The sequence below is a fragment of the Bombus affinis genome, unplaced genomic scaffold (genome assembly GCF_024516045.1).
Source record: "Bombus affinis isolate iyBomAffi1 unplaced genomic scaffold, iyBomAffi1.2 ctg00000187.1, whole genome shotgun sequence".
Classification (NCBI taxonomy): domain Eukaryota; kingdom Metazoa; phylum Arthropoda; class Insecta; order Hymenoptera; family Apidae; genus Bombus; species Bombus affinis.
In genome coordinates, this window is record NW_026108894.1 from 192,417 (window position 1) to 209,181 (window position 16,765).

At 40.0% G+C, this 16,765-nt stretch overlaps 3 protein-coding genes and 1 long non-coding RNA gene across 23 annotated transcripts in view; 1 reads left to right on the forward strand and 3 right to left on the reverse strand.

Annotated features, from left to right (window-relative positions):
- LOC126927655 (trans-1,2-dihydrobenzene-1,2-diol dehydrogenase-like) overlaps window positions 1-16,765 on the forward strand; it is a 131,707-nt gene that overhangs the window by 91,729 nt on the left and 23,213 nt on the right. The window contains exon 2 of one of the 16 annotated variants that reach the window (XR_007715752.1): window positions 1,972-2,067. The exons of the other annotated variants lie outside the window; for them this stretch is intronic. The gene's annotated coding sequence lies outside the window, so the exon portion shown is untranslated. Of the gene's footprint in view, window positions 1-1,971; window positions 2,068-16,765 lie in introns of those variants that run through there. 16 annotated transcript variants of the gene reach the window in all.
- Window positions 1-16,765, reverse strand: part of LOC126927658 (uncharacterized) — a 127,293-nt gene that overhangs the window by 78,365 nt on the left and 32,163 nt on the right. The gene's annotated exons all lie outside the window — the stretch shown is intronic.
- The window catches only part of LOC126927654 (trans-1,2-dihydrobenzene-1,2-diol dehydrogenase-like), a 105,123-nt gene that overhangs the window by 63,541 nt on the left and 24,817 nt on the right, over window positions 1-16,765 (reverse strand). For 2 of the 5 annotated variants that reach the window (XM_050743695.1, XM_050743700.1), the window contains 3 exons: window positions 3,488-3,689; window positions 1,945-2,908; window positions 489-1,422 (listed from right to left, as the gene is read on the reverse strand). In XM_050743695.1, coding sequence (XP_050599652.1) covers window positions 2,610-2,908; window positions 3,488-3,689 — 501 coding nt within the window. In that variant the 3' untranslated portion in view covers window positions 489-1,422; window positions 1,945-2,609. Of the gene's footprint in view, window positions 1-488; window positions 1,423-1,944; window positions 2,909-3,487; window positions 3,690-16,765 lie in introns of those variants that run through there. The other 3 variants (XM_050743698.1, XM_050743696.1, XM_050743697.1) reach the window with 2 other exon arrangements.
- LOC126927665 (uncharacterized) lies at window positions 13,412-15,790 on the reverse strand. The gene is made up of 2 exons (XR_007715761.1): window positions 15,262-15,790; window positions 13,412-13,989 (listed from the first exon to the last, which is right to left on the reverse strand). It is a non-coding gene; the product is annotated as an uncharacterized LOC126927665 (long non-coding RNA).

The window sequence follows — 16,765 nt, forward strand, 5'->3', positions numbered from 1 at the left end:
TCGTCTTCAGATACTTTAACAAATTACAGAGTATCCTAAATCTAACTCACAAAAGGATATTATAAAAGATGTATACCAACTTTGTCTATCTGAAATATCTCTTATTACTTTAATTAACAGAAAGCAGTAAGTTATAAAATATATTTAGATTCTAAAACAGATCTAATATGATGACGATGTATTTTCTTTTATATATATATATATATATATATATGGTGATATCATATACAAAAGATCTTCAGAGTCCTTTCAAGACCTTTTAAGACCTTCATGTCAGTTTCATTTTTTAGTGAAATGTCTTATATTCCAATTTCATAAAATGTTTAATAATGAACATAAAAGTACTTCATTAGATTAATTGTAAAATTCAGTGTTACTAAGATTCCTTCTATCTTTCTTTACAGAAAGATTAATTTTATTAGTGTTTTTTAGATGTGTATGTGTGCATATATTGTTTATCGTAATGAGGCTTGTAATTTAGTACAACCTTTGATTAGATAAGTACACGTTCAATATTTTAGATACAAACAAACAGTAAATAGTGACTATTAGAAACAGCAGTGTTAGATTGTTGGCGTTATTCTTACAAGAATATTGATATTGAGACATTGTGAAAGTCTAAACCACACATATTTTTCATACGAGAAACACAATTTTTTGGCCTGCTCGAACCTTACAATTGTTATTTTTGGATGTTTTGTTGGGTAGTATATCAGTAACACTGCAAAATATAATAGAAATATTTCACAATGCAAGTAATAAATTCGACAAACTCAAATGTATGAGGAATTATTTTCAATATAATCCCAATTCTATAGAAGTCAGACATAAAAGTTATATGCCTTGACAACACAAATTCTACAGAGCGTTTTACCTTTTCGCCTACAAAGAAACTATTACAACAAAGTATGTCTTCCTCCTAATTTTTTGTAAATAATTCTTATTCTTCTCTTATTATTTGAAACAATAAAAATGAAGTGAACAGAGTTGGAGGAATACCTTGTATAATACTTACAGCAGCTACAATATCTACATAAATTTTAAAACATTTATCCTATTTAATATTTTTTAAATTTAAGTGACACAATCTTAAACTTAATAATTGTCAATTGTATGAATTTAAAAGTTGTGTTCATGTGTTACAAAGCCTAATAAACACAAAGAGTAACATGCAGTTTTGTAACAAAATTTTACTTGAAATCTTTTACGCAAACATTCTATGAAGATAAAAAGAACAGTACATATTTTCCTAAGACCACTGTTATATGATTTTTTGCTGTCATATCCCAATTGGTTATAAGTTTCAAACATAATAATGATGAATGCATATAATTCTGTTCATATTCAATTGTCAGTAGTCGTTGAAATCCATGATTGTTTTCCAGATTGGGGTTAGGTTATATAAACTTTTATATGAATAATCTAATATAAAAAAGGAATATTTATATGTATCTAACGTTGATATTGACAAGATTTTATGTAATTATTCTATTATACGTATACAATTAGCGATATTTAATTTTATTACTAAATGTATACACATATTCGTATTTACGAGTTATATTTCTTTAAATATTTATACGCAATTATTCTTCAACCTATTTGTTATTAGAAGTAAAAATACTACTCTTATTTATGTAAAAATATCTCTAGAATCTTCAGGCGACTCTTATCTTTTTAAATGGGACTAAATGTAACATTTAAACATGATAAATTATGTATGTATTTTTTTCTAAAGCTCAATAATTGCCTTTATTATAACGTATAGTCTAACCTATATTCTAATATTCTACATTTCTGATATTTTAATGTATTCTAATATTCTAACGTATTCTAATATTTTATAACTCTGGTATCCTCACATATTCTAATATTCTATAATTCTGGTATTTTAATATATTCTAATATTTATATAGAAGCATTGTTCTTTATTACTTAACGTACATAATATACGTCACCGTGATTCTTCAGGACTAACGTTACTCTATTAAACCAGTTGCACTACCAGCCAAATAATGCATTAACGGATTAACGGATTCTGCTATTAGCTTTTGTGAACAGAAAGGCTGCAGATTTGATATGGGATCAGTTTTATTCGGTTATGTTGCCAGCTTTTCCGTTAGGCAATTATTTCGTTTTTCCCATTAGCTAACTACTTCCTTTCTCCGTAATTTGGAAGAATGTACAATAGACCTAAGGACCTTTTAAGTACCAGTAATAAACCGAAAATACTTGTACGATTAAAGCTTCCTGCCAACTAATAAGACTCGGTTTATGGTAGGGCCTTAGGTTTATTGAGTGTTTCTCTAACGGTGCTTGGGCCTTGACGGTCAGACAATGAAGGACGTCGCGCGGACCTTTTCACGCGACGATACGATATTATTGGAAACACTCGAAAAATGGTGGTTGGTATTAAACAATATACCCTGTATATCTTATAGGAATATTGAAATATACATACATACATATTTTATATATATGTAACTTATTGTATCTTAGGCATATATATATGGAGGAAAATGGTATAGTGCTAGTAGATTTGGTAACGGTATGATTGTTACAATATCGTTCGATGCTCCGGCAATCTATGTTTGCGCAATCACTATTCGTCACTCACTAACTTCGTTACAACGATTCTTTTTAAAATATGGTGACAACAGTCTATGACAACGCTGATAACACTCTATGACAATTTCTTTTTTAAGAGTTTCATATATAGGAAAACAACTACTACTCCAAATACCTTCCATTACGAACAACTTCTTCTGCTTTGCTAAATTTATCAACTCTGTTGTTTGCTTCAAATTCATAGTTAAAGGTTTTTCACATAAAACATGTTTCCCATGATTTAACATTAATTTTGCAATGTCAAAGTGTTGAGGATGTAACGTTCCAATATATACGACATCTGTAAATGTAAAAAAATACAAAACAATAGATTACAACAATTTTGTGTTATTTCACAAAAACTGGCTATCGTATTTAGCTTTCGGTATTTCGGAGGTGCGTATCTGTAGAGTAATTGCGCATGCGAAGTTAGAGAGTGTCGAAGTGATGAAAAAACGAGTGGTAAATGAATTGCGTGTATGATTTCCTTGCCGAGTGGCGAGTATGCACAGTGTACAATGTACAGGGTGTATGAAAAGTATGTGTAAAAACCACCGTAGCGTGATTCTAAACATCTGGATCGGTGGAGATTTGTAATAAAATGTTTGTGCAAAATTGATCTGGAGCATGATTTTCAAGGCCAAATTTGTTTTTTATTGTAACGTATTCCACTCATTATGAGGATAAGAGGTCCCAAAGGAACCATGGTATGGGTCGCACTCAAGCGAGGAACTGAACGTGCGTTCTCTTGCTCTTGCGTGCTCTTGCGTTTCCAGAGGCAAGGAGAGTAAGGCGGATTTGTTAGATTCAATAACGTTCAAAAACGTTTATAAAAAGATTATTTCTATATTAATTCAGCTTAAAAAAACACGAAACATACCAATATTCTTGTCTTCCGCTAGCTCTACATAATTGTCGAACGCCTTTTTAGTTTTATGTAAGCTAGAAAAGTTCTGTGCCCTTGATAGTTCACGTGCCGCTACTGCAAGAACTACATGTTCGGATTCTGGTAATGTTCGTAAGCATGTTACAAAATCATGTGATATTTTTCCAGCACCTGTTATACCCCAATGAATGAACATCTGTAATAATGTAATTTTAAAAGAAGCTAATTATTTACTAAATAATATAATGGAAAACAATTATAAATTAATTTAAAGTTATAAATAGTAACACTGTTATTCTCTTATATACTAGAATTGATTGAGAAAATCAGTACATGTTTTCAATTGGTATTTCTTATTAATGTATATATATGTCGAGCTCTCATCGGGGTTAGGGGCGTGTAACGAATCTTCATTTGGATTAGTCATTGTTGTTATACAATAGAGATGATATTTACTGGTACAAATATGATTATTACAGAATTTAACAAGTAACCATGGTGATTAGATACTCGAGAAGCTAATGACAATGATCCTAGGCTCACTAACGAATCCGCGGTCAAGGGGATGACGAACTCTACTTTTCTTCAGCGTCTAAGTTGTACTCAATGTTAATGCACGAGGCAATCACTACGTATCTGAGAGTTACTTGAATCGTCTTTGAGATCGTACCGGAGAGTGGTTCTCCATCACGGTAACGCTGTCGAGGAAAACTATGATGGGTGTGCCCAAGGGCACGAAATCATCGGATTCGTGGAGAAAAGCCTTCATTCGGAAAGTGAGGGAAATTGGCGTTACTGTTAATTGGTCAATTTCCATGTTGGTGGTTAGGGAAGGGTGCTAGCCGCCCTGAAGAGAAAGTTCGAGAAGAGGAAGCGTCGTTGGTGAGAAAAATAGATTTCTCCTATTTTCTCGTAGTTGGGACGAGGACTGTTTGTCGGTTTGAAGGACTTTAGTTAAACAGACCTTAAGATTTATAGCGGGTCCTCGGGCTAGCTGGACATGCACTGTGGAGACGCGTCGACATCTGGTAATCATCTTACGCAAAGAATAGAGTCTGCGTGTGGCGAGCCACGGGACAGAAATCGTTGAAATGCTTACCGTCGTGCCCCGTCCTAAGTATTTCTTTTAAGGAGAGCTATAGAGTTACTTCATGCCTTTGTTAGACAAGACGTTCATCCCTTGACCGCGACTACGTTCGGCGACTGGTTGTCGCCTCGAGCCCGAGCTCACTATCATAAATCTCAAATAAGTACAGTCGAATCGAATGACAACAGTTTCTTAATTCGGCTATGGTGAAATCTAAATTACAATACTAGGGGTCTTCCCAAAGTTCCGAAGGGAAGGTTCCAGTATTCTTTCATCTCCGACACGGCCATTCTGACTATCACACGTCCTCGTGTGTAACTAAAATATTGAGTTTCCTAACATTAGACTCGATACAATTGACATTATTCACAATTTAACTAGATGTTCGAATAAGGCAAGGGTCCAGTGTAGCAACAAATCCTGTTCGGGGGTTTGGCAGCAAAGAAATAAAAGATAATGAAAATTAGTAGCGTTATAGTTAGTACTCAAGGTGATAGTTGCATCCTGCAGGTTATTAGTCGGATCGTATCGGCATGATGGACCATTTTCGATTGCGCACTCCAAAGGATCTCGGTCTTCTAGATCGTGTGAGCACATAGAGCCTTGTTCCACGGTTTCACCGAGTTTTACCATATTGTTGCCCCGAGATGCATGCGAACCACACCGCATGTTCTCACTGAGCCTTATCATACTGTCGCCCCGAGATGCATGCGAATCACATCGCATGTTCTCACTGAGCCTTATCATACTGTCGCCCCGAGATGCATGCGAATCACATCGCATGTTCTCACTGAGCCTTATCATACTGTCGCCCCGAGATGCATACGAGTCACATCGCATGTTCTCACTGAGCCTCATCACACTGTCGCCCCGAGATGCATGCGAGTCACATCGCATGTTCTCACTGAGCCTCATCACACTGTCGCCCCGAGATGCATACGAGTCACATCGCATGTTCTCACTGAGCCTCATCACACTGTCGCCCCGAGATGCATGCGAGTCACATCGCATGTTCTCACTGAGCCTCATCACACTGTCGCCCCGAAACACGTGCGAACTCGCTCTGCCGGGTGTTAATGGCATAGTGCTACTGATCTTCCGAGATCGAAGTGATCATATCGTCATGGTCACTGTTGTTGCCTTCACTACAGACATCCAACTCGGCAGGGGTGCAACCATCTGGCATTTTCCTCAACCTGTCGTGACTGTACTTGTACGGTCGCTTACCGTCTAATGTCTTCGAGATATACCTGTCCCCTTCCAAGACTTCTGCTATTACAAGTGGACCTCTAAATTCTGGATCTAATTTGACTTCTTTCCTCATTTTGCGTAATACGAAATCACCGAGATTAAACCTAACCGCTTAAGCTTTAGCTTTGTCAAATCCATCCTCATCATACCTAGCACTAGTTTCCATCCACTTTATTGCCTGTCGTCTTATATTGGAGATATCGATACTTTTGATGTTATCGGGTAACAACAGATCGTGAAGTCTTGCCGTTCTACCTATTAGTAGTTCTAATGAGCTCGAGTTTGTCACGCGGTTGGTGGTGCAATTCAAAGCCAACTGTATTTCCCCAATCGCGTCTTGCCACGGCCGCCCGGTCGTCTCTACTACCGTGAACATATTTTCCAATGTACCCATAACACGCTCTACCTGTCCATTGGCTCTACTAACACCGATCGCTATCAAGTGAACTTTAATTCGTTTGCTTTCGCAGAATTCTCGAAATTCTTTTACCCTTAAAACATCTTCCCCCGATCTGCTATTATCCGGCAGGGACTCCCGAATAAAAATATAGCGGATTTAAGCGCTTTAATGGTGTTAAGGGAATCTATCTTACGAGTATGATGCAGGTATACGAATTTAGTGAAGACGTCGATCAAAACAATGACGTACTCCTTTGAATTGCTTTTACCACTCAACTTGCCTGTTATGTCCATGTGGACCGTATGCCAGGGTATGCTGGTCTTAGGTATAGGATGCAGTTCGGCTTGTATCTTACCTAAACTAGCTTTCGAAACTTGACAAGCATGACAGTTCTCAATGAATCGGCGAACGTACTTCGCCATCCCTTCGAACCAGTAATATTCGTATAGTTTCTCCAGCGTTTTCTCCCAACCTAAGTGCATAATTGACTGGTGCACATGGTTAATAACAGACTATCTAAAACATCCTGGGACTATAGGTACACAGAGAATCCTGCCTTTTCTTTGTATCCTACGGTGCAGAGTACCGAACCGTAATTCGTATGTATTCGCGATGTCTTCCGCGAGTCCATCGTTTTGCAATCCCTTGACGATTTCCAAGGTTTGAGAATCACAACGTTGTCCCGCTAATAGCCAATCTTCCGAAATTTCGGCCAGTCAACTATTTTCTCTTTGATTTTGTCGAATTTAATAGGGTCAACGCCTGTGGGGTTTCGCGACAAGAAATTTGTGAGCCGTCCGTTTACTTTCCCGATACATAATGTCAAAAATAAAAGTAAGCCCATCACCTATGGTCCCTGTCATTTAAATGTACTTTATCACTCGGTGCTTTCAACGAGTTGCAATCCGTGACGACAAGAAATTCCCGTCCCTATAGATAGTGACAGAAATGTTTTACGGCGTTTACGATAGCTAATGTATTGAGTTCATAAGAGTGATATCTGGATTCCGCGGGGCTGGTTCTTTTACTGTAATACTCTATTACCTTGTTCTTACCTTCGGCTTGATGCGTCAAAATCACCCCGTAACTCTCCGAGCTAGCGTCAGTATGTAGTTCTATCGGGTAATTGGGGTTGAATATCGTTAGCACCGGCGCGTCGGTCAGGGCGGAAACTACCTGTTGTCTTATTTTCTCGTGTCTATCTGTCCAAGTTATATTTCTGTTATCTGAGATGAGCGCATACAGGGATTTCATCGTCTGTGAGAATTTAGGGATGAATTTTCGGAAGTACGGAGCTAACCCTATGAACTGCCTGAGCTGTGTAACGGTCGTTGGCACAGGTGAAGAACTTAAGGTGTGTATTTTACCCGGGTTAGGACGAACTTCTCCGTTATGAATTACATATCACAAATGGAGCACCGATGTCTTTAGAAAAGAACGTTTCGCAAAATTAAAAGAGAATCCGGCTTTTACGAGGGTATCTAATACGGTGTTCAATCTTTCTAAAGCTCGATCTATCGAGTTGGCAATAATTAGGACGTCATTGAAATAAATAACAACATACGAATGAGCGAGGTCACCTAAGGCCTTGCGAATGACCCTCCGAAAGACGGACGGTGCAATTTTTCAGTCCAAACGGCATCGTTATCTACTCATATTGTCTGTCGGGGTAACGAACGCTGTAAACTCCGTTGGATTAGGATAAATAGAAATTTGGTGAAACTCGCTGGCCATATCCAGGCTAATAAAATATCTCGCCTCTTGCAATCTCGCGCCTTGATCCGCAATAAGGAGTAAAGGGTACCGATCCGCGACGATACTTTGATTTAGATCTCGGGGATCCACTCGTAATCTATCTGAGCCGCTTTTTTTTTCTCACGAGTTACGGCTCGCTAATGGCGAATTACTAGGCCTTATAATCTTTGCTTTAATTGGAACGCTTGTTTTCTCACGTACCGCCCTTCGCTCCTCCTCGCTAAGTCTGTGAGGACTTCCTCCTACGGTGGTGTTAGGATCAGTTAATCGTATTTCTAACCGGCCTGCATTTACGCGAATACGTAGGAAACCCGTAACGAATGAATCTTTGAATTTGTCGAGAAGAGAAATTGATCGACTTTTATTATTACCATGTACATCAGCGTCAACTTCATTAACGACGATCTCGTTTGCAGTGGTTTCATTACAGACACCAATCATTTTTGCTTTACACATAGCGAGGCTATTTTGTGTACTGTTACGTCAAAAACCAGACTTAGAGTTCCGCAACTAATCGCGACATCATATTTCAAATAACTATCAGCAACGACATGAGAAATTATCTTCGATGTAAAAATCATTAATACACACAATGAACAAATGGGAGGCGTATGTTTAATACAGGTATTCCCTACTCCTCGCATTACTAATATGTCAGTCATTCCTTTGCCAGAAAATCTCGAGGCCGCGGACTCTTTAATTAGTGAACGCTCGGCTCCCGAATCGGAGTAAAATGGAAACGACTCACCCAAATGACTTGATCTATCCGTTGGTGCTTTCAGTACGTAGAAGTCGACTCGCCACTCGTTATTGAAATTATAGCTTCCTTCCATAATCAGGTTGGCAGCTGCGCCCCATGCAGCGGAGTCGGAGCACGCGATTTTAAGGGTTAAAACGTGGTAGCGATAATTGTTAGGTTTCACACTCGATTTGCACTAGCGGCTGAATTGCGCACGACTTGCGACTTGCGCACGATGATCGTAAGTTCTAGCACTGTTATAATCGGCACTGATCCCACTTCTGATGTCGGGTTGGCGTTAAGATTCGAGTTAGGGTTGAGGGCGTGAAACGAATCCCTATTGGCGCTAGACGTGATCATTATGCAATAAAGGAGATATTTACTAGTGCAAATATGACTATGATGGAATTGGACAAGTAATCGCGATAATTAGATACTCGAGAAGCTAATGACAATGATCCTAGGCTCACTAACGAATCCGCGGTCAAGGGGATGACGAACTCTACTTTTCTTCAGCGTCTAAGTTGTACTCAATGTTAATGCACGAGGCAATCACTACGTATCTGAGAGTTACTTGAATCGTCTTTGAGATCGTACCGGAGAGTGGTTCTCCATCACGGTAACGCTGTCGAGGAAAACTATGATGGGTGTGCCCAAGGGCACGAAATCATCGGATTCGTGGAGAAAAGCCTTCATTCGGAAAGTGAGGGAAATTGGCGTTACTGTTAATTGGTCAATTTCCATGTTGGTGGTTAGGGAAGGGTGCTAGCCGCCCTTAAGAGAAAGTTCGAGAAGAGGAAGCGTCGTTGGTGAGAAAAATAGATTTCTCCTATTTTCTCGTAGTTGGGACGAGGACTGTTTGTCGGTTTGAAGGACTTTAGTTAAACAGACCTTAAGATTTATAGCGGGTCCTCGGGCTAGCTGAACATGTACTGTGGAGACGCGTCGACATCTGGTAATCATCTTACTCAAAGAATAGAGTCTGCGTGTGGCGAGCCACGGGACAGAAATCGTTGAAATGCTTACCGTCGTGTCCCGTCCTAAGTATTTCTTTTAAGGAGAGCTATAGGGTTACTTCATGCCTTTGTTAGACAAAACGTTCATCCCTTGACCGCGACTACGTTCGGCGACTGGTTGTCGCCTCGAGCCCGAGCTCACTATCATAAATCTCAAATAAGTACAGTCGAATCGAATGACAACAGTTTCTTAATTCGGCTATGGTGAAATCTAAATTACAATAATAGGGGTCTTCCCAAAGTTCCGAAGGGAAGGTTCCAGTATTCTTTCATCTCCGACATATATATATAATTCAGGGATCGCTTCTGTAGTCTGAAAATCGAGTTTTTTATTATAAAGTAATTAGATAAAATACAAAAATAAAGAACAATTAATATCCGTCTATAACAATAAATAACAATAATTATATAAACGAGAAATAACAAGTTTTGTACAATGTTTACCTGAAAATCGAGAATCGATTTTCAACGTCCTGAGCTACCAATCTTTCTTCTTCAGTTTTTAAAATCTTAAATAACTATTCTGTAACCTTGTCTGTCTCTAGTATAACTCTCTGTCCGTCCGTTTGGGAAAATGCGTGCCTCTCAAAAATGGTTGTCCGTAAAACAAAAGAGGATCGCTCTGTCCGTGAAACAACGTTACGTTGCGATTGTTTACTTTTATTATGTACGTTTTTTCGCCTCTTTGCGTTGCCTTACGCGGCCCGTCGTAAGGCGGTTGTAAAGGGCCTCTAATCGCGTCATGTCGTAAAAATACGTATGGCGAAGATTCCAACTCGCGAAAAATGAATATTTTCTTTTCGCCATGTCGTATAACAGGCTCTGGCATGACTTTCTCCATCCGTTCTTTTAGCCGGTTCGCGTATTCCCGCTGGTATTGGCCCGCTGCTTGTTTGGCAAAAAGAACTCCGCCGGCAATTGTATACCAGTACCGTAGATCATCTCGGCTGCCGTTGCGTTTAGGTCGTCCTTTATCGCGGTTTTAATGCCTAATAGAACGATCGGCAGAATTTCAACCCAGTTGCTCGTGTCGTGACACTTGATTGCCGCTTTCAGTTGTCTATGCAGGCGCTCTACCATCCCATTAGACGCGGGATGATAGGCCGTCGTGCGTAAATGTTTGATGCCGAGCAACCGGCATAATTCCTCAAACAGCCGCGATTCAAATTGGCGTCCTTGGTCGATCATTATCTTTAAGGATACGTCGAAACGAGCTATCCATGTAGAAAGCAGGGCCGAAGCAACGGTTGGCGCTTCCATGTTGGCGATAGGAACGGCTTCGGGCCAATGTGAAAAACGGTCGATACACATTAGACAATATCGATAGCCTTGCGAATACTGCATTACGATAATGTCTACGTGTATATGCTTGAACCGGCCTGCTAACGCTTTGAACGTTCCGAATGGTGAAGATACGTGCCTGGTGACTTTATTACGTTGCCATGGGAGGCAATACCTCGTCCAAGTTTCTCGCGCGGCGGACAAAGCTTCAACAGTAGCCGATTTAATCGCGCGAGTAAACGAGGCCAAAGCTCGCGATCGTGTGAAAGTCGACGATGAAAAGAAACGGGATAAAGAAAGAATGAAAAAAAGGAAGGAATAATGGCGAGAGTAGAAAAGGGAAGCGTCGTATCGACGAGGATCAGTTTCAGGCTCGCCGGAGGAGCTGGCGGAATTTATGCGCATTCCGTTTCCAATGCTGACGAATATATTTTTTCTGATTTTGTTGCAGCGACAGCGGCCGAGGCAGTAGCAGCCGTGTCCGATAGCTGGAGACTTCTGCATGAACGGTGATATCTGCCTGTTTTTCGAGACCGTAGGTGAACCAACATGCACGTGAGCGAGCATCGATCGGTATTGCTTCTGCACAATTGACCGTTATCGTGTTCCGAACAAACAACGCGTCGTGCCCCCATCTACCCTCGCTCTTTCCCTATTTAATATTTCGTTAACGAACGACGAGAGCAGCCCACCGTTGTTATCCACGATCCGCCGGATTATCAGATCTATCGACCCGTAAGAGGTAATCGCGGGTAAACGAGTCATGTTTCAACATCCACGTGGTTCCTCGCCTATCGGCAACACGCTGCCGCTCCAAAATATTGAAACAAACGACTGCGAAACGCTTCTTCCGTGTTCCCTTCTTCCCTCCTTCGTCCGCAAGAGGGAAATACAAGCCAGCCGAAATTGAGTTTCACTTCTTGTTATCCTCTTTTCTCCGAACACCTACGGCCGCCGGGACGGTGCAGCGAATGAGATTGCGAAGAGGTCGGGGGAGATTTCGCGGCATGTTTGTTACCGATTTCGTGCAGCTCGCCAGACACGTCGAGTCTACTGACCTTTCGACCACTCGCGCTTCCACTTTTTCCGTACCATTCGCACTCCAATTGCAATTGAACCTTTTCCTTCTTTTTCCGTCGCCCTCAACTTCCATCTCTTCTTTTCCACATCCATTAAAGAAAATAATTTATTCTCGTTTCTCTAATATTCTATTCTCTCCAACTCTGCCATCCCCATCGTTTCCTTTTTCTTTATCTATCCACCTTCTCCTCCGCGTCCTCTCTCGTTAGCGGAAAAAGGGAAGCTGTCTCTCTGGAGGCGGCGGACTTTCGCTAATCAAACTGTTTGCCCGTCGCAGGAATTAGAACGGTCATCCGCGTCTGCAATTTCGGTTATTTACTGCTTAGACTGTTTTTCCGCCCCATTCTGCTCCCTTCGAAATACCAGACGGCGATGGATGCCTTTGCAACATTATACCTTGCAACATTTTCTTAATTCTATAAATTTTTCTTCGGCTAGCTTTTTAATTATTATATCTATGTATATAATTGTATTTTATATTATTGTATCATTTTACATTATATTATCCCCTTGTCGTCTTCTCATACGCCTACCACGTACGTAAGCGTTCGCGATCATAGTCACGCACGCCTTCTTCCGCGTAACTACTCGACTGAAGGACCGCCGACAGATTGATGGTCGATAAACTATTTCGATTAAGTCGACTCTCGTTTGTTATTTTCGAAAGAAGACGAACAACTGAATAAAATAGTTTCGGAAACTTGTTGTTGCTTTCTAAAGCGCAACGCTGTTTTTAATATCTCAAACTGTTGTGTTCTTCGAATTCCAATTTGTTAGTATAACCGAACGAGTAACGTTAACTAGCGTATCAGTGCGATTGGTAAATAAATTCCATTACATATTGTACTCATCGCAAACGGGCCTTTCTCTCGAAAAAATAAAGAAATAAAGTTTTAATAATTTTTAAAGTAGCTTTATTCACAATGCGATTACAGTTTTATAACAAAATATTTTTTAGATAAAATAGGATATCAAAAAACTATTTGTTGTAGCTGTTATATATAGTTATAAAGGCTATATTATTTCTGTATCCATAAACAATCGTTCGCTCTTGTAACCTTTGACTCTGCTACGGTTGAAAGAATCACAACGAGTTACGGTGCCATCAATAGCAGACGACACTTACGGGTTTTCGCATTTCTCCTCTCACTATTAGCAGGAAATCACTTGCTCGTCCTTGGGCATGATATGCGAAGCCAGGTTGGTTTCAGCAGACAACACCGACGTAAATAATCAGTTGGTTTGAAACATACATTCTTGCTTCCTTATACGTTAATTTGTGGAATTAAATAATTATAAAAAGAACGAATATTAATAATATAGTTTATTTATAATAACAAGAATATTAATAATATAATAAGAAGAAAATATTATAAACGATCATTCGCTGCTGTAACCTTTGATCCGCGTGCGGTTGAAAGAATCGCAACAGTTCCGTACATAGTTCCGATTATGTGATAGCAAAAAAATTGTTATCACGGATGATAATCAATGCGTACTAATTTCCCCTGAGCTAACGAATTTATCTGATTTGTAGTCAGTATAGGCAACTGCTCGGCGCACAGCCGACACTCGTCTGCGGGTATTAGCCGTCCTATTCGTTTTTCGCATGAGTAGCAACGAAGGACACGTGCGCGGCCTGAGACTCCGCAAATGCTATGATAATTTGCTTCTTCGTACATCCGTACGTCCGCTTTCATCATAAGTAAATTTCTGTAACAAAATCCACAAAGTGAATAGTCGTTGGTGCGGTAGGCAGGTGCGACTCGTATCAAACAATAATATCTAGGTAGGTCAACATGGCGTGTCAGTTGTCTTGGAATTATCATATTCAAAAGACCATAATTTGCTTGTACTTCTTCCCTGTTGCAAAGGTTGATGCACATTCTGTAAAGATAGAAAAATTTCGTATTATTTTATTTGCACGTTCGTGTATTCGTTGTCCTTAGTTTGCCCGTTTGTCGATCCGTCATTGTCTATTGCGATTATGAACTACTTTCAATTCATTTATGGTGACATATTGTGGAATTTACTGATTGCAGCGCGCACACTTCCTGAGTTTCAATTGGGGTTTTCATATTCGTTGTCTTATCGTTTCTCCCTAACTCAAAGTGGCATGTTTTATAGTTGATTGATCTCGGCGCGCACATTTCGCGACTTCTCATTGGTCTTTCACAGGCTCGTTGTTCTATTACTCCTATTTATCCAAAGTGGCATGTTACGTAATTAACTGCTTATGGCACGCGTATTTCACGAGTTTCAACTAGTTTCACGTACTTGTTGCTTTCCCATCTCCCTATTCCATGTAACATGTGCAAGTTCCGTAAGCTGCGATCAGTTTTTTCACACGATCGTTACTTATTGTTTCAACTTCAGTTCTAGATTAATACGTTACATTGTAATTGACAGGCGTTTGCAGTTTCCGTTCATTATTATATTCGGTGCCCACGCGTTGCCGGTTCGCGAGTTTTCCTGATAGTATCTTTTTAATTTTGATTGGCAAATTAATACATAGTAAAAGTATCTGAGCGTGTTGTAATTGACAGGTTTTTATAATTCCCGTTTGTTATTATTATACGGTGTTCGGACGTTGGCAGTTCGCGAATTTCCCCCATCATATTATTTGAATTTTGGTTGTAGATTAATATTGTACAAAGTGAAAATATCTGAACGTTTTGCGTCTTTATTCCCCTAAACGTTCTTTACCTAATTCTATTATCCCCAGAGTAGCGTCTCGCATCATTCGCGAGTTATGACATATTCTTACTCTGTCTCAAGTTACGGGTCGTGTTGAGCGCGAGACGCGACAAGAAGATTTCAACGAAATTCTCCAAGAAATTGCATTTTACAGATATGCGCGCACTTCGTGCAAAACTTCCATGCGATGCATTCGGCATCAAAACAGAGTAAAAAGAGTGCTTAGTTGACAGGATATCCCTTATTCGAGCGGAAAAGCAACAGGTTTCAACGTATATCCCCATAAGATTGCACTTTACATTACAATGCGCGCTGCGATGAATAAATTTCACAATATGCCACCATGGATAAGATAGGATTAATAAAGCGATAAGAAAAATAACCGGAATTCACGAAACGCGCACACCGCGATCAGTAAAATCCACATTGCGTCGTTTTCAATAAAATAATAAAGAAACTCACGTAAAATACTCGTTACGAATCGTTAAACACTTCAAGAAATTTCGTAGAGATACTTCGTTGTATCGAAGACTACGTAGGGATAGGTGTTGCGCGGTTCAGAGTTGGCGTAACATTGAGACGTCCGCTGATGCGCTCTGCCTTGCGCGCGCTCTCCCCACCACAGTACACAGTGCAGTAAGCAGCGAATGGGAGCTGAGGGACGATGATGTTCTCAGGTAAAGTCAGCAGAGGGAAGCAGCTGCGACGCGCCAAAGGATCGAGTATCACCGCGAGCAGAGATAACCACGTGCCGAGAAGAGTTCGACTCATTATCAGCAAAACGTAAAACTGCAACGCTCGTTGGAAGATCGTATCAGCAGTTGGATGAAACCGTAACACACTTGGGAAGGAAATCAGCAGAAGCGAAGACTGTAGCGTCCGCAGAGATAACTACGTGCCGAAACTACGCGTTGTCGTGGGAATAAACCGTCACGAGGCAATTATCCCATGGTAGTTTTATTATAAATAGGAGTTGTCGCCTACAACAACAGTCAGTCATTAAGATGTTAGTCACGATTATGTTCCGGAGCAGTTACGGTCCATCAGATTCTGCAGTTACGCAATAAATATTAAAAGTTACTATCAATAACCACATACTCTCGTAATGCGATAGACAATATATTATATACAGGGTGGTTGGTAACTGCAGGATGGTGGTACAAGCGGAAAGGGGGTGATTCTACGCGAAAAAAGAAGTCGAAAATATAGATTAATAATTTTTCGTTCGAGGCTTTGTTTTCGAGAAAATCGACTTTGAATGTTCGCTCGGTACGCGTGCACTTTATCACGTCTCGTTATAACGGATCTCACTGCAGATCGTTGTCTCGATGGATATTATTGCAGTTTAAGTTTGTTTCTGCCGTAACGGAAAATTAGGAATACACAATGAAATAATATGAAGTAATCATAAAGTTTATTATTACAAAAATTGCTGAAAACGTTGCCCATTCTGCCGAACACATACTTCTGCTCTTCTAATTAAATTTCTATGAACACTTTCAAAGTCGATTTTTTCGAAAACAAAGCCTCAAACGAAAAGTTTTTATTCTATATTTTCGACTTCTTTCCTCGCGTAGAATCACTCCCTTTCCGCTTTTACCACCAGTTACCAACCACCCTGTACATGGATATATATAAATACATGTGTATTGTAGTATCGTGAGGAAAAAACCTGGTTAGAAACAAACCAAAACATTGTCGTCTGACCTTCGGCTGTTGGTTTACACAAGAGAAAAACCTATTGACTAAAGTCACCTAGTCCTTGCGGCACGAAAACAGGACCGGATTAGGAAAAGGACAAAATAACGTTGATCGAGAAGTGAGAACGTTTTATCAAGAGGTCAGAGTTAGTCGAGAAGCGGAGGAGTAGAGTCGTAGAGTTGAAAGAGTCAGCGGAGTTGCCTGAGTTGCTAGCGTTGTTGAGAGATTGAGTTGTTAGAGTTATAGAGTTGCGAGAGTGATTTGA